The 24,896-nt window shown below is 33.3% G+C and overlaps 2 protein-coding genes across 5 annotated transcripts in view; both read left to right on the top strand.

Moving 5' to 3' along the window:
- Positions 1 to 24,896, top strand: part of LOC147073819 (scoloptoxin SSD14-like) — a 76,785-nt gene that overhangs the window by 27,516 nt on the left and 24,373 nt on the right. For 2 of the 4 annotated variants that reach the window (XM_085944461.1, XM_085944459.1), the window contains 4 exons: positions 13,797 to 14,024; positions 20,305 to 20,522; positions 22,690 to 22,879; positions 23,000 to 23,200. In XM_085944461.1, the coding sequence (XP_085800587.1) occupies positions 13,797 to 14,024; positions 20,305 to 20,522; positions 22,690 to 22,879; positions 23,000 to 23,200 (837 nt within the window). Of the gene's footprint in view, positions 1 to 13,796; positions 14,025 to 19,523; positions 19,639 to 20,304; positions 20,523 to 22,689; positions 22,880 to 22,999; positions 23,201 to 24,896 lie in introns of those variants that run through there. The other 2 variants (XM_085944463.1, XM_085944462.1) reach the window with 2 other exon arrangements.
- Positions 17,824 to 18,286, top strand: LOC147073821 (uncharacterized). The gene has a single exon (XM_085944465.1). It carries the CDS (start codon positions 17,934 to 17,936, stop codon positions 18,144 to 18,146), a length of 213 nt encoding a protein of 70 aa, XP_085800591.1. The 5' UTR covers positions 17,824 to 17,933; the 3' UTR covers positions 18,147 to 18,286.

The following is a 24,896-nucleotide window of genomic DNA, read 5'->3' as shown; positions in this document are numbered from 1 at the left end:
TATCACTCAATCTTAATTTCTTAACGAATCAGACTACCATGATTAAATTTCCATTTATTTTCAACTGGGATTTCCTGTTCCAATTGCGACTTTTTTATAAATCGTATTCAACGTATCGGAAATCGGAATCATTGCAGAGGCCTTTTAATATTACAATGCAGTTTTTTTTTAAATATAGCTACATATTATATTACATACGCAAATTGGTGGCAATAAACCCAATTACTTGTAATATCTCAGTAAACTTACATATTTATATATAAAAATTCTTCGAAATTAATGATCAAACCAAGTAGGATTCGAACCTCACATTGTGAACATTCGTGTGATTGCTCCGTCCCTACAAGTTACCATAATAGAACGATGATGTTTATTTATCTTTACTTTATTAGATGTACAGTGACGTCGCGTGAGGGTAGGCAGATTGAGCGTCGCTTGGGGGCGGCAGTTACCCAAACGCGGCAAATCGAGGAGAATCATTACGTATATATAGAAATAGGTACCTACCTACCTAATCTTAGTAATAACAGAAATATATTTCCATTAAAAAAAGGTCACTGGTTGGAAACAAAATGTATTTATTAGGTAATATAAAAGTTTTAACAGGACTTTTTTTGTTGGGTTCGTGATGTCTAGTTTACTTCCGTTGTCCTTGGCCATCACATTCTTGGTGAACAGCTATGGCACGTGCATATCTAATTTTAAATTTATCCAAATATGTTTGAAAGCCACTCGCAAGTTTTTGAAGTTGTCATGTGTATTAGGTACCTATCTGAAACCGTAGACTCGCAATATTGTCTATTGAAGCAGAGATGGCATTTAAATTGGTTTTAGTGATACATGTTGTTAGTAATGTATCCATAAAACATTTTTCTTAGATATTGGAGTCACGAAAGGATGATAAAAATTCCTGTATAAAAAAAAAATGTGGCGGCATTTTGATACTGCCTAGGAGCGGCATTTTGTCATCACTGATGGCGTAAGTGGGTACCTCCTAGGATTTGCAATCCGGGGATTGATCGCTAAAGCCGGGAATTGTAGAATTTTCGGATGTAATTTTACATTCTTTGTTTTTAAAATACAGTGTTTTTTTTATTACAAAAAAACTACATAAATAAAATATACGTTTTCAAATAAAAAATATTATACAAACCAATTAATAATACATTATGAATAATATGACTGAACACTTTTATCAACTAAAGTTATTATCATTTTTACAGGTCAGTTTTTTTTTATAAAACCATTATTTATCTTTATATAAATAAAGTAAATTTAATATTTTTTCGGCTTATCATAATAAACCACAAGCTTGAAAAAGCGAGCTTACTGAAAGTATGTACATCTGGAATCGTTTTTACACATACATTTTATCAGGAAAATATTCTTCAAAATAATGTTTGGAATATTTTAGTTTCATGTGGGTATCAGTTTACTAAGTATCTTATTGAAAAATCTCACAACATGGCGCATAATCCTTCGCTACCACGCTCGGGTGACAATAGGGGCGACAATAGGGGAGAGGGCGTCAAAAATACCGGAAATCGTATGACGTCATTTATGGACGACCCCTAAACGAAAACCTCACGATACATACAACGCCTCTATAGAATTGACAGGGTCAATAATTTAAAAAAGTGGTCAAGTGGATCCTTTTTAATTTTGATTACTGAAGCATTTATTTAAATAATTTATTAATATTTTATTTAACTTTTATAATCAACAGCTAGTTTGACGAAGCTTATTAATGATTTTCACTGTTAATTCTTGGTGGAACGACATGTTATTAGAAATAACGAGCACTTATTTAGTTTAAAAAAATATTTGTACGTATTCCACAATATAATATTCTGTTGATATTGTCATTCGGATGAGTAAAAATAAAACTTAGAACTAAACATATTATAAAAGTGTTATTTCAATATCAGTATTTTTATTTCATTATATCCTCTACCTTCACATTATATCTCTGTTTCCTTCAATATAATATATTTATTTATTTTTATGCGATTATTGTGTTCATTATTGTGTGATATTATCTACAGACGGGTGACCTTTTCCACCGTGCGAGGTCACGACCCATCATTTTGGAAGCCACACCAGTCCGGTGCTACTCTCACCAGTAATGTACCTACGCGAACCGACTGCTAATAATGTGTTTATATTTTATTTATTTTTTATCGAAGCCAGTATGTCGTCAATAGGTATTATTATTAGTGGCTTTGTTTGTTTACATTAAACTCATGTATTTATATCGTTAACCCCATCGCAGAGTTTATGTTGAAATTCATTATACGACGTCTACACACATTTGCATTTAACTCTTAAGGGGGGACATGCTCAGCGAAATCAAAATGGAGCTTTTATTATATTTTTATTATTATTCTAAACACGCGCGTTAACATCATTATACTCCCTACTTTAATTATAGTTTGTCAATTTATGGCTACGGCCGTATGTTGTAGCTTAACTACTGGGGAATGCCAAAAGAAATGGCGTATTTTAAAAAAACACTACCTTATTCTTAGGTCAATAATTATTATAAAGCAATCATTATTCGTAGGATGTTTATCAGACTTGAATGGTCAAAGACATAGCTTATAATTAGTATCTTTAGAATTATCTTCAAATGTGTTAATCTTGCCCATTTTTTGAATAATAAAATGCCTAATTCTTGTCAAATTTGGGATCACAGAGATTATCAATATAATTCTTTATCGTAAATATTTCACTATAATAATGTCGACATAAATTAACACCACTGCACATGCATGTACTGAAATATGACTATATTCTAAAACACTAGAGCGAGAGGTTTAAAAGAATACTATTGTATGTAATAAAAATACTTTATGCAGTCATCAAATGTTTAAAATAAATATAAAGGATAATAAGGTTTCAAAATTATATAAATAGATTAACTACAACGTTTAAAGAATGTCCAGGATCATGCTTTGAAAATAGAATAAAAGCTCCATTTTGACCCACGCTGAGCACGAGCGCCCTTAACTTAGCAAAACTGTCTATATAAACATAAATTATGGTTGACGAAAATAACGAACATACATGACGTAAATACACACGTGACGTAAATGATTCGGTCATTTGCGTATCCTTATCATTGGTATCGACAGTGTGCAAGGGATGCCAAATGGGTATTTTTATGAGGTATTAAAAGATATACAACAACGAGTAACCAGCACAGTACATGAACAGTTTCATGAACGATGATGATAAATCTTTGTGTAAATTAGGTAGGTACCAGTGGGGTGCGGTCCATAGATGCTATACAAGCCAGTGGCGAAAGGTATAGGTAGGCTATCGAGGTCTGACAAAAATAATGCACACTTTGTCAGCCGTAATTTTTTAAATTGTTGTTTGATTTAATAAAACGCATTTTTTTGTTGTACTTATTCCACTTTAATTATTAAAATTTCGACCGGTTTTGTCTGCCTCTGAGGGACATTTTCAACTTTGCGTTTTATTCAATCAAACAACAATACAATGCAGTTCCACCATGAATTGACAGTTAACAAACTAAAAGAAATACTAAATAGGTACTGCAGTGTTCTTAGGTTACAACCAGGGACCAATAATGGGAACTGAAATAACTAACGGGTGCGGAGTAAGTTTTAGAGTATTACCAATTCAGGTAAAATACCAAAGTAATAAAAATATAAAAATATATGGATACATTACTTTTATTATGTTTGAGGTGTTATAGTTATGTAAAAGAAAGGTCTTATCATTCAATTCTTTTCGGAAAAATTATTAACAAGGTTTATAGTTATAATGAACACTAACTTATTCTTTATGTTACATATAGAAAAATAAATAATAATGAAAAGATTCGTACTTTATACAATTTAAAAATATGATTATTATTTCGATGATCTTTTGTGATGAATATGAAAATATGTGTTGCTGTTACATACTTTTTTTATGCGAAAAATTTACAATAAAACTTATCAAGGCAATTCAATCCAGCATTTTCAATCCGTGGATTTTTTTTTGAATCACTAAATCAAATAGGTATTAAATAAAACAGACAATAAATTCAATAAGCACACATTTTGGCAAGTCAGATAGACTGAAATGTACAAGAAGTTAATAATATCCAAGATTAGATTATTTTAATCAAATCTGGGTCATTTTAAAGAAACTCCACGTCGCGACAAAGTCGAGCTAAATTTTATTTTTCTGCCAAATATCTTGCGTACAAAAAAATAATGATGTATTTTAAAGAGATTTTACTCTGTGGCTTATTTAAAAAGCCTCATCCCCGAGCTTCGAAGCATTATTTAAACAACCTACCCTAGATTTAAACCAATCTTTTGAAATATAAAATGATATATTTACCTGTTATAGATTTAGTATCTTAGCGATGTTCAATACAATAAAGAAAATTCGTGTTTTATAGAGTAAATACAATATATTTAATTAAATATACCTCATCGTTGTCAGACCAGTATCCTGGTATAGATCTTAGCGGCCTCCAGCCCGTTCAGTCTACCATAAGCTCTCTCTACTGCATTTGCTTCGTGGATACTATGTCCACAGCTCATGCTTTCTATACAGTGTAACCATCTCAGTCTAGACCTTCTAACAACCCACATTTTCACTTCCGGTCTATTGAAGAGGGTCCCTTGGTGGGTTGCGTGTTTTCGGTATTCGGCTTTCCCAACGGAATGGCCTCACATTCACGTGTGAGACGATAGGGGGAGAAATTGTTTTAGTGGTTTATTGATTTCTCGAGAATTCTCGATAAATTACTATTAGGTATACCTAATTATGTAACAAATAGACGACGAAAAATGAAATATCAATAATCAAATATAAAACTATTTTCACCAAATTTGGACGTACCATAGTTTATCTTTCGCATATAGAACTTTAAACAGGGTTTATGTGTTTGTATCACAGTACATAATTCGGGAAAAAAACCTCATAAACATACATATTATAATATTATATTAGAAAAAAATCTAAATCATAAAGAATGTTAAATTCTTGTGAATTATTCGATAAATAAAAAAAAAGTCTATTTAAAATTAGTATATATTTTGACTTAAACATGTGGAGTAGTGTTATGTTATAATATTTAATACTATTTTTAGACTTAGCCACTCTTTAGTCATCATGAATCAATCATCATAATATTGTCATGTTTATCCACGTTATCATTGTTATCAATATTTTCCATGAATATCATGTATACATTGGAGGTACCTGTCACATTTAGATATGTATATACTACTGTGCACTGCATTAATATACGTACATACCTTAATATTTTATCTATCTACTTAAATAACGGTAGAGTACCTATTCCATAAATATCAATTAAGCATTATTTGCACCATTTTTATGATGTGCCAATCACACCTTATCTTTAAATGGTCGTGAATTCAAACTACGAGACCGTTTCCATATTATGTTACTTCCAACAGTGGTAGCTAACGTTTATTACAATTCCACAATGTAAATATAATAAATAAGGTAAATATACTGACCAGGGAACACAAAATTAATGGAAACTAGTTTACCCTAACGTCGGGCATGGTATAATAGGGAAGAGATCTCGGATGTACTTAAACACGTTAACAAGAATTGTTATTTTCAATAGTTACACCTGTCTCATAATATGCATTAAAGGTTATCACGTACACACAGTGACGTCCCGTGGGGGTAGGCAGATTGAGCCTCGCTTGGGGGCGGCAGTTACTCGAAGGGCGGCAAATCGAGGAGAATCATTAGGTATATAGAAATAGCTACCTAAACTTAGTAATAACGAAAATATCTTTCCATTAGAAGAAAAGCGACACGGATCGTTCTTAATTTCTCAAGAAATATATAGAAAGTATAGCAAAAATGAAATAATGTAAGCAACTAAGACTGTATTAACAACGTCAAAAAGTCCCCACTTTTGGGGTAAAATATGTATAAATTTAATTTTGTAAGTTTTAGTGGTAGGTAGGTATATATTTTATTAATATTGTACCCATACAACACATTTCTTAGATATTGGAGACATGGAAGGATGATAAAAAATACTGTAGGTATAAAAAATGGGACGGCATTTTGTCTAAGGACGTCACTGCGTAAACATAACGCTCATACAATAGTTGTGTTTGACAGTCTGCTCGATTTGTGTCCCTTGGTTTTATGCTCTAAAATAATCAAGCGGACCCTGCTTCAAAACTACCACCACACCCCGTAGGCCAGGGCAAGCATGGATTGGTAGATTGAGACGGTCAGAGAAATGTTTTGGTCAACATTATACCCCGTTTATTCGTGCATGGATTTACTGCTGACAGTACGTCTAATACTTTTTCTTCGTTTATCGATATGTTGTAAATAGTATACAATTATAATTATTATATATTATAATAATACTATAACCTCGTTTTAATATTTATAATAAACAGATAATAATTACTTTGTATGTGCAATGTTATTTTATTATTGTAAATAATAGTGCAAGACTTTGTTGATTTATTAGGGCATTTTTCTCGCTGATGAATAAACTGCACACACAGATCAAAGTTTATTGTGGAGTTCAGCTATTTTTTTAATTAATTCGTAAACACAATATACAGATATTGCATACAATTAATTATTAATTGCCGAGTCCTGATATGACAGACTGCAATAAACTTTAATATTGAAGGAATAATGTTATTATTATGTTTATCAAATTACAACAATGTTGCAATAATTATGATACTAATGTATTAATGTTATTTTTTTTTTTTAGAATTATTAATAACCATATCCTTGCTTTTTCGTACAAGGTGGTTGTTAGTAATTTTGAACAATCGCAAACACCCAGGCTTTGAGAAAAACACATAAATATTTTTGTCATGACCGGAAATCGAACCGAGAACTCTCGGGAGGAAGGCCAGCGCCTTACCCACTGCACCACGAGAGCCGCCGTATTAATATTATTCGAATTTATACCTAATTAGATATTCCAAATTTTGAAATGGATGGAATATAAAATATTATTTTTTGTTCCGATACTTTGTAACTGTATTAAGGGGGGACATGCTCGTCGAAGGTCGAAATTGAGTTTTTATTGTATTTTCAAACCATGATCCTGGACACTCCTTAAGCGTTGTAGATAATCTATTTATATAATTTTGAAGCCTTATTATCCTTTATAGTTACTTTAAACATTTTATGACTGCATAAAGTTTTTTTGTTACATAAAATAGTATTCTTTTAAACCTCTCGCTCTAATGTTTTAGAATATAGCCATATTTCGGTACATAACTGTGCAGTGGTGTTAAGATTTTTTACATTTATTGATTTTTAAACGCATTTATAAAGCCATTAGTATAATTTATTACGAGATAATTTTTATAAAATATTCACGATAAAAAATTATATTGATAATCTCTGTGATCCCAAATTTTACAAGAATTAGGCATTTTATTATTCAAAAAATCGGCAAGATTAACACATTTGAAGATGATTCTAAAGATACTTATTATAAGCTATGTCTTTGAACATTCAAGTGTGATAAACATATTATGAATAATGATTGCTTTATAATAATTATTGACCTAAGAATAAGGTAGTGTTTTTTTGAAATACGCCATTTCTTTTGTCATTCCCCAGTGGTTAAGCTACAACATACGGCCGTAGCCATAAATTGACAAACTATAATTAAAGTAGGGAGTAAAATGATATTGATGCGCGTGTTTGAACATGTACCGTTTAAAAAAAAATAAAAAAAAAATCGATAAATAGATTATCTACAACGTTTAAGGAGTGTCCAGGATCATGATTTGAAAATACAATAAAAACTCAATTTTGACCTACGACGAGCACGTGGGCCGTTAAGGGCGTGCAATCTACATAATTTGTATCCAATAATATTCTAACACGCGATAAAGATACTTACCTTATCTGACAATAATAAAATAAGCACTTAAATAAGGCAACGGTATAGATAGAATATTATTATCTGTCACAAAAGTAAATAATATGTAAATACCCAGTATGGTCAGACAAGTCTTGCTCGAATTCATAATATTTTGAATTATTGCGTAATACAACACTATCAGTGTTGTTTTTTTACATGATAAAACTTTATTTTAAAACACGTATATATGACTATATACGTTTATATTATGCATACAAGGTGTTATTATTGTTATTAATAAACGTATTACCTACGTATACATGAACACCTTTCCAAACAAAGAAATACGATTACCATGAACAATGCATTGAGAAAAGGTGTACGTAAATCTTATTTGGTGTGAGTAATGTTTTGTACTTAAATGATTTTAATAAATTTAATCTAGTTATGTAAATATGTGACGACTATTTTCGAGAAATAGCGCTGACTGAGACATTTCAACACTGTTTGTAATATTAAAAAATGTGATGCAATATTGTTTATGCACCTATAATAGACCATAATCAATTATTAGTAAATAAATGCTAGAAACTATCTAATCGACTCTGTCGAAATAGAACATCGCAAAAAAATGTGCCATAGTATGTGGATAGATTTTCACCATAGGGCATCATTAGAAAAGGGGAAATGGAGTAAGTCAATTCTACCATCACCACGAGAGGTGCCCTGGTTTGTAGAGTCTTCTTTGACGAGGAATGAGCTTAAGTTAATACTGAGGCTAAGAACAGGGCACACCATGGGCAAAAGATTTGATGTCCTCATGGGAAGAAGCGAATCGCAGCTCTGCGATGAATGTCATGTTTTAGAGGACATTGTACATATAGCACTGCAATGCCCCAAATATGAAAATCACAGAGTACAGCTGCGAATTGCAGATATCTATGAGAATGTCGACGAATTGAAGGGTGTCCTGGCGGTGGGTAAGACGGAAGAGCTAGGCAAAGTTGTAAAGTTATTTAACAGAATAGGAGTGAGGACCTGATCGACGGATCCCCTTCTAGAAGAGATGAGGCGATATGACAGCGAGTCGCAGTCAAAGCCTCGGTAAAATCACAAAAAAAAAAAGATTTTTATTAGTAAATAGTATGTATAATATGCATTATGCAATATTATTATAATTATATATACGTACTTCTGTAGGTACCGAGATTGAAACAGGAGTCCATGGCTCGAATTCTTTCGCTGGGTGAATTAATAGTACATGGGTATACAACATGATTTGAAATAATATGAAATTTTGGTACAAGTCTGTTTACTGGAAGCCAGACGGGACCAGCGGCATTTTTCATAGCCAATTTCGGCAAAATTCATAAATTCAAGTATGATAACCTAACCTAACCTAACAGTCAGCTCTCGTGAGTCGTGATGCAGTGCGTAAGGCGCTGGCCTTCCATCCAGGAGCTCCAGTTTCTCTCGCTATAAAGACAAAAAATCGCCACTATTTTAAAATGTTGTAAAGATCGTTTCGTTTCATTATTTTCCGCCTTTTGTAATGTGCCGCCCTTAAGTAATGCATAATCCCTCCCTGCCCCTACGATACGTCACTGGTGATAGTAAACTCTATCCCACTTTAAGCGAGTGCGGATGTGAAACAATATTCCTACTTCGATAGGATCTTTAAACGACATTAAAATCTAGACTACACGATATGACTACCTAATTAAAGAAATACTCTCGACATCAATGAGCCAAATCAGCTTAATAATAATAATAATGAATACAAGAGAAAAATCAAAATGGTGTCACAAAGCGGAAATAATATTACGCTCTTGATTTTCGTAATGCTTTCCCACAAATTATGATAAATTTTCACGACGAAAGGTCTACGAACCCGACGTAGTGAGCGGCCGGCGCGGTTACATTTAAAAATAACAATTTTACAAACAAAAAACCACAGTAACTACGATGGGCTATTTTATATGAAGCAGTGCACGTGTGATTGTTTGTTTGAAATATAAGTTGGCTATAATTAGTATTGTTCTAATATTTGAAAAAATATATGAACAGGTACCTAAATACAATATACCTACAGAATTCTAGGAAATAAACTATTACAATGACTACAGAATATTGATTTAGGATTGAAAAATATGTTCCGGAAATTACAAAGGTCATCAATAGGATATTCAATATATTTTTTTTATGATAACATTCATACGGTTTTGGCAAATGATATTATATAGTAAATGTAATGCTTAATATATGCCGGGCATGTCCATTTTCAAGTAGGCAAGCCAAGTCCAGTTCCAGCACCTATCAAAACTCTCCCGTTGAATAAACGTTTTATATTTGGCTGAGGACACTCGTTTCGGTCTTATTTTGGGCACTCATTGCACTCAGCGTTTAACTATTATCGTACTATGCAAAGAGCCTACTGCGTGACGGTAAGGGGAAACTATGCATCAGTTAAAAGCGCGGGGATTGACTGATTGTTTGTTTTTTCCCTCGTTTCGTCTTCTGGGATTGCCCGTTCATGGAATCCGAGCGAGCGGAGCTGTTTGCCAGAGTCCGTCCTCACACGGGCCCAATTGGCCACGCGGACCTGATTGCAACAGAGGCCAATTTTGCAGCATTTGAAAAATTTGCAGCGTCGTATGAGGAGCGGGATAATCCCGACCCCTCCGTAGAATCAGATTAAATCTTGAGCATCAGTACGCGGGTACACAGGTCGCATCACGCCGGCGGCCAGCAGAGCTGGACCTCACTTTCTCATTGCCTTTCTAGAGTCAGTCTTAAGCACCAAGGTGCATGGTTGCAAATAATCGGTCCCGTGTGGCTCCGTTCGGGACGAAATGTGAGCAATTAAATACTCATTATGTCGTAATACAGCGCTGTGAAAGGCGGCCGTGCATAATCCACGGCTGTACATACACGGCGGGTGAAGGAGGGTGTATTTTTGATTATGTGTTTAATTCTCTCGGGCCTTGAGTGTACGAATACGAATCAAGTGACAGATCACACAAAAATAGGAATGGTTAATGCTTCTCGTTCACAAAATTTTGATGAAATCATATTATATTAATGGCGATCGACTGAAATCCATCCCGCGATCAACGTGTTGCACATTCTTAATAAGCAATATGTATACTCCGATTTACCGCTATGATTCAAATGTATTGATGAATTCGTGGTCCCCGATTGGAGACCCCTAACCCTGACAGATGGCCTAGTACCTACGCAAATTAAGAGTAACACTATACAAGCTGACAAGCAATGGGATGATCGACGTGAAAATCTAATTGAAGGGTAAAAATGAAATCAGAGAGATATCCATCGGTGAACAAAAACGTCCATCACATCGCTAGACTCAGTAGGCTGGACACATCAGTAGAAGGTGTGACCATGACATATCTAGAAGAAAAGCACATCAAAATTGTAAGATACGCCTCCTCGATGAACGAATGACATCAGAAAATGTCTCAAACTGAGTTAGGAGGCACTTGACCGGACAAAACGGGGTAAAATTGGGGAGGTCTGTGTCCAGCAGTTGACGTCTACATACTGAAATAGAAGTAATGCCTCTTGAAAAGTCACATAATATGTATATACTGTATATACTACATATATTATAATATGTAGCAATTTCGGTGTGTGTAGTTCGGTTATGAGGAATACAGCGGAAAACACATTTTTAAAATACCCGATATACTGGATTATTTGTTAGTTTGAGTTAGTTTAGGTTAGGTTGGGTTAGGTTAGGTTTGGTTAGATTAAACTAACAAATAATCCAGTATATCGGCTATTTTCAAAATTTGTTTTCCGCTGTATTCCTCATAACCGAACTGTACCAATTATATAATTACAAAATAATCTATGCATCGTAACTATAATATTTAATCATTTTCCGATAAATAAAAATACACTATAAAAGTATGAGATATATAGAGCATGAAGTAGCTACCTATGTAAGTATAGATTAAAAACATTAAATAAGAAAATATCTGTCGTGATTTTTATCACGTAGGTCTCGAATTTATATTATTGTGTATCAAATAGCTACAATATGTATATAAAAGTCCTTTTAATCCTATCAATGAATGAGAAATAAAAGTGCTTTGTGATGTTTTCAAAAGACCTGTGGGAGAGAGATTCTGTGCCATTTCTCCGTTTATTTTAGGTACTATATTCGTACCCTAACTAGATATTTTTGGCACCTCGTTGTATCGTTATTGTAGTGATGAACAATCTTTCTTTTGACGAATACCAAAAACCTTTTGGGGGCCGCATTTATATATTGCATAATAGTTATCCAAACCGATTATTTTACAGAACAATATAATCTTATTTATTATTTGACATACTTATTAGTATTTTAAAAAAACTGTCATTTAAGTTTATTTTTCTTGAAAAACTCACTTGTGTCTCTTATTTGTAAATTTATACTTTATATTTGAAAAATTGAAAAGTGTTGCTTTAAAAGAACTATGGATAGATCGGCGTGGAAAAATCTTTTAGGTCTGATTCTGACTAAACAATTTTAGATTTCGATTCGTCTGATGGTTAGTCCACCGACCGGTCGTTGCACCGAATTTCAGCGACTGGCCGGGGTAATGGGCGTGCAGACTTAGAGGCCATCCATGGACTGAAACCGTATGCGGTTTAGACCCGTTTACCATACTAAACTTATTATTTTTGTTCATGAAAATATATTTTCACTAAATTTGTAAGTGTAAGTGTTATAACGGATACGATCAGATGCTTATAATATACTTTGTGAAAATATATTTCCATGAACAGAAAAGATAAGCTTAGTATGGCACACGGCTCGAAACCGCATACGGTTTCAGTCCATGGATGGCCTATAAGACAATATTGCTACATATTTACTTATATAGTAGGCATGTCTAACGCGTCGACCGCGGGATAGATCTTGATCGATCGCACCATAGCCATAGGTATATAAATTGAGTGGTGAAAATGTAAAAAGCGTGTACATTCAGTTGTAATATAATTGATCCCATCCAAGTGATAAAAAGGAACCATTAACCATAACTATTTATATTTTCTAAACCAAACGTGAAAGTCGTTTTCAAAATCGTAATTATTAACCATGAGGAAATCCACGTGACCTCATAGCCGTATTGCTGGATGAGTGAAAGAAAGAGAAGATGTGAATCCTTGTGTTTTAAAATTGGAAGTAATTTCCCGTCGTGCAGTAGACTCTTTGCACAATATGATAATAGTTTGACGATAAATTTGGAGTGCCCAAAAGAATACCAAAATATATATATTTTTACGATGAATGGTAAATTAAGAATTTCTTAGTATAATAAATAAGCAAATAACTTTGAGACAAATGTTATTTAAGTTGTAACGCCTGAGTATCCTCAGCCAAATATAATATGTTTGTTTAAGTTGAAGAATGTCAATGAGTGAGTGTGGTAGATCGTAGATCCCTATCAGTTTTGATACTAGATAGTAGATCACAAATACATATGGACGTCATCGAAATAAATATATCGATACGTAAAATTGAAGTAGCGGTCAAAAAGTATCGATATTTTTTTGACATCCGTAATCAGTCATCACATACTAGAATTTCTGGTACATAAAATACAATCTATCTTCTTTTTCCTCACACCTGATGAGAAGGTTATAATCTATAATGCATGACTAAATAGGATATCATCACAATAGTTATAGTAGGTATTTAGTATGTACCTATGTCGGATGTCCATGGGATAAACATTCTCGGTACATATTAATATTATTATATACTTACTATTTACTTAATAAGTACTATGTACTTACTGTCCGAGGTCTGTGTATATTGTACCTACATATTTTATAGCATGAAGATATTTTGTCAACAACATTTTGTCGCCACTCATTTTGGGCTAACCGAGATTTTTTTGCTATTTTTCAGAGCGAGAAACAAAAAACTGTACATTTTCATAGTCGGAGCTGTCCTGGTCATCTGTATAGCGCTCGGGATCTACTTCGGCACCCGTTCCAAGGGAGATGCCGCTTCGTCGATGGACGCACTGGTGCCCCCGGACCCCGAAGAAGAACTGCCTCCATCACCGTCAATCCTGCACACGTTCAGGAAGGCGGCGGTGTGCACTGACGGCGTGCCATGCTCGGCTATTGGAAAGTGAGTCTCACTACTTGCCTACTCTCTGCTATAAAATTAATGTACAGTGATAGTTAACATGCGATAAACTGCCAATGCGTGTTAAAAATACAATAGGTAATATTTATGTTAGGATGTTTTCCACTTTTTATACAAATTTAGTAGGTACCTACACAATTTATGAGAGTTCGTAAAGAATTCGGGATCGTTTGTTGGTCGGTTTATTAGTGTTGAGACAGTAAGATGTCGACAGGTTAGTATGGAGCGGTTTTCAGCCAATGAGATTTTATATCGATATGATACAAGTGAGTCCAAACTGAATGTGTGCAATGGGTGATTTTCAGCGTCTCCATGAGCATAACAAAAAATCACACCACATTGATTACTACATACCTACCTACTACCTATCTTAAAATACCATCCTATTTTAGGTAAGTAGGGAGATGTCTGAATGTAAATGTGAATATGGTGTGTAAATTATAGGAATAAGTATTAAAAAATCAAATACCGAATTTCGGGAACCAGTCCTACAAACTTATCTAAAGAACGGTCAAAAATGGAACTATGAACTACCATATGGACGCCATTTTGAAAACGTCATTCGAATGTCAGATTCTGTCCAGTTGCGAGTCTTGATTGGGTAGTTTTCGACTGTGGCTCCCCTATCCATTCTTTAGATAAGTTTGTAGGACTGTACGTGTCATATTCTTAATATTATTCAACTCACTGTGACAGTTCTCTGTGGGAAATGATGCCGATTTTAGTATTTACGAGTTTTGCAAATTTTCTTTTTCTATGGACACGATTTACGAGGTTTTTGTGAATTGTTTTTTTTTTCAATAATTTTATTATACTTGCTATCGATGTACGAGTTTTACACATCGGTAGATATTCAATAATTCTAACGTATTCAATCAAATTCTCATTTTTGACCAAAACGGGATTTACGAGGTTTACAAGATTGCGTGATAGACCGACGATATGTCAGCATTTGTGATGCAGATCTACGGTAAATAGTAGACATCATAGTCATACACAAATGTCATATTATTATGGTTGATGTATTTACCTAAATATCAAACTACGTTGTCACGAAACCAAGACAAAATAAATGGGTTTATGGTGTCAAATCTTAAATACGTTGTATAATAATTCCCATTTTAATAATATTTTTTGGGCAAATGGTACTTTTTTAAAGTTTCTGTCATTCATAACTTATAGTGCCTATACACTGCATGTATTTACTGGCAGCAGTAGTGCGTATTTTAAACTATCGTGACAATAACTGTATCTCCAATTCATTCTTTAAGAGTGAGCGAGACGCGATGTTGTCAGTTTACAATACTATTTCCTATCTACTATTATTTGACAGGTAGTGAAAATCGGTAGCAAAAAGAACTCTTTACAAGACACTTGTAAAGCCAGTGCTCACCTACGCAACGGAAACCCGGACATTAACTCTGAGAAATGAACGAGCCCTGAACATCTTTGAAAGAAAAATTCTCCACCGTATACCTATATGGACCGATCAGAGACGGCACCAATTGAAGGAGAAGATATAATGCTGAGCTTTACGGGCTGTACGAAGATTGAAGAAGGCCAAGACCCACACTGGGTTGTCGCGCCCCTGATGATGATGAGTGAATATAGGTCAACCTCAAAATTCGTTCATAGTTCGTTTTTTTGCCGGCATGTTCGCCACTATCGTTCTACTACGCAGGCGCAGATCCAAAAAATCCTACTGTCGCATGAAAATTCAGAAGCTTCCAAACTTTTTTGATTCATGCATGCAATCTTGCCAACTGCTGGATAATATCTACGTTTTATTGTGTTATGCCACTTGACCATAAAAAGTAGATAGGTAGGTACTCTCCAGTTATTTGAAAAACATGCGGTATTTATTTAGGTGGGTACCACATGTTCGCGTATATGTTTCAACGCAAAATATTCAGTTGCCGTACCTACTGGTATGATCGAAATAACTTTTTTTATGTATGTAGGAGCCTACTGCAAATGATTATTTAATGTTACTTCCGTATTAAAATTTGGTTATGCAAAAATTATTCAATGACTAACCCAGAGCATACAGGTAGTCGGATTATTGTCTATGGTTTATATTAATGATGTCAGGGGCGACTGTTTACCTTAGTTAGTATGTAAATATATATTACGCAACGATAAATTCGAAGTAACTTTGTCTAGCTAGGTATATTATTATTATGTAGGTACGCAGTCAGCAGTATCATGAAAACAAGTTTTCGTCATGGACAGGCTGCTCGAAGCACATAAACATACATAAATATCCTTACATTTATTTTTAAATTTCCTCTAGCTTGCTACAAAGTACGCCATGACTGAAAAATAACAGCGCAATACAATATTAATAAATAATTATACATTAAAATCGTCGATTATTGACATTCATTATTAGTAAGAACTAAGAAACCATTGCCATTTCGAGAACTTTCCTTTGAAAATATGCCTACTTTTTGAGTAGACCACCGCAAACTATAAAATAGTGTCGGAAACAAAACTATTAAAGAAAACCTTCTTGTGTGCTTCTAAGGACTATAAAACCACAAATTTGAATACAAACTCTCCGGATTCTCATGCGTGTTCTTCCTTTCTTCCGTATAAAAAATCAATTACGACAACCTGGAATTTCCTTCAGCGACTTTTTATAAGAATGCCACAAAAAGAAGAAGCTCAACTTCTTTGGTAGGAATATATTTTTAGTACAAACCTATTTGTCTGGTTAGGTTAGTATACATTCTGAAGGATTACTGAAATATCGCGTTTTGCAGTTCACACAGCCAGACATGAAAACTCACCGCCAGCGAAACTATCGAGAGTCGAGAGGGGTTCGCCTTCACGATAGACCCACTACGTGACGATCCTCTCGATACCTTCAGTTATGCGGACGGCGGAATGCTGGAATCGCTGGAGAAATATAACTATGCCAGATGAGTCATGTACACACTAGTGAGGGATACGAAAACGACGAAGTATACATTCGCAATGATTTCAAATTGATGGCATGTTATGCTACCTTGTTGTTTAAAGAGTAGGTATTATTTTTTATCTCTAAAGCCGGCGTATTATTGTCATATTTCTTCAATTAAATTTTAAATTATATCACCAGTGGGTCTATTCTATACGTATCGACCGCTAAAGTGATAAAGTGATAAATATTATCAAACTTAGGGTAGGTTTGTATCAAAGTATTAGCACTTATTGTAACAATTACAGTAAGGTGTTTGTAATTGTTGCAATAAATGCTATATTTTAAAAGCACCTCTTTTGCTGCTGTTAAAATATAGCACTTACTGCAACAATACAACCAATTTATTGTAATTGTTACAATAAGTACTAATACTTTGATACAAACTTACCCTAAGTTTGATAATATTAATCACTTTATCACCTTAGCGGTTGATAAGTATAGAATAGACACACAGGATGAATAAATAAAAATGAATTATTCCTACCAATGACTAAAAGTACCAAAAATACGATGAAAATTAAAATGCAAACATTCCCTCTAAAATTTATAAATGCATAATATTATTGCCACATCGAATATTTAAAAAATGCATCTTATCCATTCGAGATAAACATGAATTTAGGAAAAAAACAATAAAATCATAACCACGTGCTTTCCTACTGAGGACTTTTACTTTACAAATTTAAAAATGTCTAAATTTTCTCCGGTTTCAGTGTACAGAATTTTTCAGGCACTCTGTGAGGAAAATACTTCGGCCAATCACAAGGCGAAGCTGTGCGCACGCGCTCTGAGCATCTGGCACCTTTTATTAGCGATTCCCGAGTGCGCCAACGCCATTAGTGATCGATTCTCTAAAGTCAGCTGTTCCTTAGCGAGTCTAGTCTGTTTACATTGTGTAATATTTTCATTACTACCTATTTACAAACATGTCGGAAGCACACTTGGATGAATACGAACACTACAACTACGAGCCCGACAAGCACATCCATTCCGGCCACAGCGGCAAACAACGGTCGAAGAAAGAAGTCAGCGAACACACGAACCATCACGATCCGTCAGGCCATTCCAGAAAAATCGTAACTAAACTAATGAATACGGAAAGCAATCAAAAGAAAACCGAAGCCAAAACGAAACATTAATCGATGTGAAGTCTCCGCGCAGAATATTCCAACGGCTCGGCGTACGTCTCGGTTTTGTGATTGTTTTTATTATGTGGACTGACAGGCTGAGTTTTTTTATCGTTTGTTTATAAAAAGCTCAATCTCTAATATTATTTAATCAGTGGAACGCGATGCCGGTGACGACAGTTTCATTTTTATAACGAGTATCATGCGACGACCGCAGTACTTGTGGCATTGTATGAAAACTCGGGCTGCCGTGACTGCATCACCTTGGATACAATAAAAAATATACTACCCGCGTCGCTGACGAAGCGATCATAACATGGTTCTAGAAGGCTGCTGAATTTATTTTTAATGATAACTATTATTAGTGCCCCCGACACGATGTTTTATAAATATTATTATTTAAAAGAAACTGTGTTACTACTTTAAGAATATTAATTACCTACTATGTAGCTCTTATTTTGTAAGATTTCTTTGTCATAGATACCTATGTTCGCCAATTCATTCATTATTCATAGTTTATTCGATGTTTAGTATATTAATTCAATACTAATATCGCGATATTATGATTCATTGATATATTATTAAACTATTTAAAAATGTTATTATTGTTTTTATTTACCGGTTGTCTTTATCAATCTTACCACATTCCACCTCCACATAACCTTGAACTCGTTATAATTTTGTTTCACTGTCGTGTGTTGATAAAATTAAAAACAGTCACAATCCACAAACTTTCCGAATCGTTAATTTGTTATCAATGTTGTTATTTCGTGTACGATTCTTATTAGTTTCTTGTTTGACAATAAAAACAATAACAAAGCTAATTCGCTATTGGCGTTTCAAGGTCGAACGAATTACTCTATGTAGAAAATAAATAACTTCACTCAACAAAAAATGGTAATGTTATTATTTTTATTTGCGAATCAATCAAATACCATAATAAAATTTATTTTCTTAAAAAATAATGCATAACACAACATTGATTGACAATATCAACCAGCAATATGAAATATTATTATCATTGTATTGAAAAAACATAGGTAGGTACCGGTACCTACAAGGATCCCGATTAAACTTTTTGTAGGCTATATAAATGGTACTTTTATTTATAATATTGTCTATTAGGTAGGTAGGTATTAATTTTATAGATAGACTCAAAACTTGGCGGATGCATTACCTATATTATAATATAAAAAAAAAACAATAATTTAATCTCGGAGAGCTAAATCGCCAACACTGATAAATCCATTTTTTGTTAGTGCCATCTATTTCATTATTTTCAAAGAAGTTTATTATTTTAATAATTTACTACAATAATTAGGGTTGCCAACTTTTTTTAGAAAATTCCGGGACATTTTTTCGAAACAAAATGACTAATAGACTTGCGGCAAGTTTAACGTGAAGCGTAGCCGTTTCGAGAACTACAATACTGCCTTTCATAATAAGTCGCCACGACGGCGGCCATGACACGTCAACTTATAATTTTCGCACTCTGGATAGGTAGGTACTTATGTGATTCCAAATTATTTCAGACAAAAATATCAATCATAATAATTAAACCTATTTTTTAATTAAATATTTAAATATTTAAAAAAAATAATTAAACTATTAAACGACTTTTTCCATTTCTCCAAATTGTTCAAAATAAAAGTCGAAAGCTATTTTTTTTTTAACTCTATCGGTTTTTCACAGGAAAATTTAAGTCACAATGTTTATAAATTGAGAATCTCATTAATGATTTCTTGAGAAATGATAATTCTCGAAAATTATTCAACTGGGATCCTAAACAAGGACCTTAGTTACAGGAAGATCCGGAATGTTTGGCAACCCTACCTATCTACAATCCTGTATTAATCTTGCTGAAGAGGTTTTTCAATAGTTTTTTTTATCTTACGAGAAATAATAATTACCCACTTGCTGAATCTATCAGATCCATACTTGGGTTTGAAACACACATGTTGCTCTATGACTTGCTGAATTCGGAACATTTTGGCTATGGAAAACTTTTTTTACACCCTTTTTAGTGACTTATCTCAGTGCGGATCTGGCAGATAAATCTCAGAGAACTGTATGAACTTGCTTCAAAGCGAATAATATTTTGATCAATAGTCTTAGTAGGCTCCCTCTACCTACATAAACGATGGTTTACCTTCGATTATGATTTCTACAGGGATATTCTTGAAAAAAATGGATCCGCAGTGGACGCTGTTATTGCTGCGATGTTCTGTAACGGGCTTGTCAACATGCAGAGCATGGGACTCGGGGGTGGATTCTTCATGACCGTCTACACTAGAGCTACCAGGTCTGCTCTGACACTCAATGCGCGTGACGCTGCACCGTTGAAAGCTACTAAAAACATGTTCAAAGACCGTCCAGAAGATCTAAAAGGTATTTCAAATCAGTATAATGTAAGATATAAACCAATCTTAAGAACCACTATTAATCTAAATCACATCTATCTTTGTTAATCAAATGACACTTAACAGTTTTCTACAAAAAAAAATGTCATACAGATGAATAGAAGTTGAATTAATGGATTCTGAAAAATGAGTGTTACAATTACATGAAATCTGCAGCATGTATCGGTAGGTACATATTATTACTGAATTCAAAAAGTTTGAGAAAATATAAAAATTATGTCAATTATTTAGATAGCTCTTAACATATACATATATATGAGTATATTTTCATATAGATATTAATACATTCGCAGACACATGTTGGTAATATGACACATTAAAATTTTTATTTTTAAAATTTTTGATTTAGATAATAAATATTTAAGTCTTAAGATACGACACTATCTAATGGAAATATGTTCGCACCGTGACACAAGTAGTAGGGAACATATTGTTTTAATCCGAAACACGACTTCTATAAACATCGTGTCATAGTCTGTTCCACAGTACAGGACGTCAATGGACGTCCTGTCATATCACATCTCACAAAATACGACATTTAGAGACGTCATGTCCGCAGCCCCCAAAATCACTGGTTTAATTCTCCAGATTACATATTCTTCACCCCTAGATAAGTACTATGACATGCTATTCAGCATTAAATTAGTGACATACTTTAATATGTAGGTTTTGTTGTTAAAACCAAATATCAGAACAATAATAATAATTGTCAGCGTTTCCTCAATCATAACTAGATCAGTAGTGTGTTTTGATTGGGAATTACGACAACACCTATTGTAATATTATGTATGTATCTACTGCATTAATATAAATAAGAAAGACAATCTATGAATCCTCACTCAACTCATCGAGTCCGTCACGAGACGTACTACTATTGTCACGAGTCCTTCACTCGACATAGTAATCTCTTGATCATATGGATCTCACCAGCACGTCCTTATCCTTATTATTGTATTCAGTGTATTCTTGTATCAACCAATAAACTCTCATCTCCACAATCAAGCAACAACGACCTTCTATGTACCATCACCTCATCATACATCTCCAATTTGACTTCGTACAAAAAATACTGAAATCTTTACACTATTGAGATAAATTATTCTTTAATATTGTGTTATTCAACAAAAATGGAGGTAGGTAGAATAAAATTTAAATAATTTGAATGAAGCGGTCACATTAAAACAAGTTAAAATACCCAATCATATGAATAAACCCGCATTAAATAAGCAGTCATTAAAGTTTACAGAATCATTGTGAAATGTCAACCTTCTGCAGAGTTTATAGGCATTATTCACAAAATAAACTTTTTTATCCGCCATTTCAATGACTCATTAAAACCAATTGAGTAAATAATATTATGTTTACAAATATTCAATTGAAAAACAATGAGGAATTTTAAATGTCGCGACAGAAATTGTTAAGCATAACAAACCTGTCAGAATTGATTAGGTACATATTTTGCAAATTTCAACTGAAAAATTAATCACATCTTACTTATAAATTCAGTGTCTTGCTATTACCTACCTATAATGTATTCTTTTTTCAATATTATTAATCTATTTATAGTCACTAATTTCATATCCATCATAATAATAAATTCATGTTGCACAATTTGACAGTTTTTGAAGTTTTTTTTCTTAAGGAAATTGAAATACATGAATTTCTGATGTCAATGTAACATGTCTGATGTTTTATTAACGTTCATATCGGTGGAATACAAATGGAGTATATAATAATATACACTAGAAACTAGTCTGACAGCATCATAATTGATAAAGATAATGACTTCTTTACATTGTACAGACTTTTAAATGATTGGATGTTATCCATTCAGTAAATTTATTGGGCACATGACTCAGTATCCAAACACACATAATATTAATTGAATTAAATAAAACAATAAAATCATTGATTTACTATATAGGATAGGGTTTTAGCTAAATTGAAATATATTTGATGCATACACGGTTTTTTATAGTTCGTAAAGCATTCGGAACCATTCATTGGTTGGTGTATTGGTATTAAACGATATGCAACCAATGAGGAAATTTAATAACCGTGAGTCTTTCACCTCTATGCTATATAAATGATAATATGAAACATTGTAGATGTTTACTGCAACATTTTCTTGATAGGTCCTCTTGGAATCGCTGTACCTGGAGAACTTCGAGGATATGTGGCAGCACATCAACGTTTTGGAGTGTTACCCTGGCGTGAACTCATAGAACCATCTCTTGAGATATGCCGCACCGGATATAACATGTCAAAAGCACAATGGGATAGCATAAGTACAGAGAAAAAAGTCAAATCCGATCCAAACCTAAGGTTTGTATAGATGTTGAAAACCTATCACGGAGTCTTTGCAAATTTTACAATACGCCTTATTTATAGTACAATATAATTTTTTTAAATCTAAATGAATGTAATTCTTTAAAATGTTTCCAGAGAAGTGTTTGTTAACAGCTATGGCAGTCTCAAGAAAGGCAATAGTCTTGTTTTCCCAAGCAAAGCATACTGCAACACATTGAGGATAGTAGCTGAAAAGGGTGGCGAAGACCTCTACAATGGCTCCTTGTCAGAGGTGTTTATTAAAGACTTGCAGGAAGCCGGAACCATCATCACGAAGGAAGATTTACAGCTGTATAGGTAAGTGACAGTCTTAAACTTTTGTACCTTGATTCTTTTGTTCATTTTGTTTTGTCTATTTAGTAACCAAGTATTTGAGAAAATAGGATGGTCTCTCTTCATCAGTGGCGAAGGGTGGAGGTAGGCTGTGGAGATCCGACAAAAATAGGGCATGCCGTGTTGTAATTGTAGTGAAGCGTTACAAACTGCACATGCCACAATGATGTGATTAGACATGTGAAATTTTTCCATACAAAATAAATTCGATATGCAATTTTTGTTGTATGTATTTTCATTAAGTTTGCAACAGTTTTGATCGTACGAAATATGAATTCACAATAATATAAATATTTTTCACAGATGACTCTTTTAGAAATCCATTTTATTTGGTTTTATCTAAATTTTGTTCGCTCAGTAATACATATTTTTATTTGTTAAACTCAGCAGTGCGTCACTGCGTTGTGTTTAAATGACCCCTGCCAGATATATGAATTGACGTTAAATTAAATAATATTTTAAAGTGGTGACAAGTGAAGTTGGTCATAAATAATAGTAAAACTGTAATTTTTCCATGTGTTTTGAAATCTTTGATGTTTTTGTTTTATTATATAACAGAAATATCTGTGTTTGGTAGATAGACAATTGAAATATTTCGGTTGGTTCAAAAGTTATGTAATTTTTAATTTTATAATATAAATTTGAGTTTTACCGATATTTGTCGATATATTATGTAGAGTTAAAATAACAAGAAAGAGAAATAATGAACACTTGATATATTTACCATAGATATATTATTTTCTGATAGCTATTACATTACATGTTACATGTAACTATATGTATAATACCATAATAATACAATGTTCCCATTTCAGTATGATATTTAATATCTAACCACATTGTTGATTACAATTTTATAAATAGAACTTGCTAACATAATCATAAAATTGCAAAATTAAATTACTTACTTATATTATAATATATTAATTTTATTTATTTAATAAATTAGACAACACTAAACATCAATTATTGTGAACATCATTATAAAATACTATTAGATAACAAATGCGCAACAAAATTGCAATGCTATCACATTCTCATTACAAATTAGAATATACATAAAGGGTCATTGAAAACTGAACTTAAAACAAACATTAACATGTATACGGGTGCCAAGTCAACAACCCAGGAACTCAGGGGCTCGGTGAGAATAATTCTCATAAACTTTTTGGTTAACAAACATTACATAATATTTTTAAACAATGATGACTTGTATTTTGAAAATTGTGATTGGTTAGGATTAGAGATATCGCACCACATTCGAGTATAAATAGAAGAACATAGCGTAAGTTAAACTTTGGAAAGGAATTTTTGTGGCAACACTAGATGATGGAATTAAATTTGAGGAATTGAGTGGTCAATAATGATCGTCGTCACCTGTGTAGTTGTGCATATCACTACTCTGTGCTACGATCATCGCTACACACTATTCGTTTTGTGAGTGTGAAAGCAATGAAATTATGTACGATTTATATGCATAGTGTTGAGATAACTCGTCTATCTACGTTGCAGAATATAAATATTTCTTTGCAAAGGTATTAGTTAATTATTATTTACTGGTTACTGCCGGAGATGGCCTGTGCAGGTAGGTGGGTCATGCGTTATTTAGGGGCAGCATATTATAAGGGGTCGCAAAAGGAAGGATGGTAAATAATCCATT

The sequence above is a fragment of the Rhyacophila brunnea genome, unplaced genomic scaffold, assembly GCF_057557595.1.
Source record: "Rhyacophila brunnea isolate RB1 unplaced genomic scaffold, BYU_Rbru_1.0 scaffold_17, whole genome shotgun sequence".
Lineage (NCBI taxonomy): Eukaryota > Metazoa > Arthropoda > Insecta > Trichoptera > Rhyacophilidae > Rhyacophila > Rhyacophila brunnea.
Note: the sequence above shows the minus strand (reverse complement) of the source record. Positions and strands in the feature narration are given on the sequence as shown.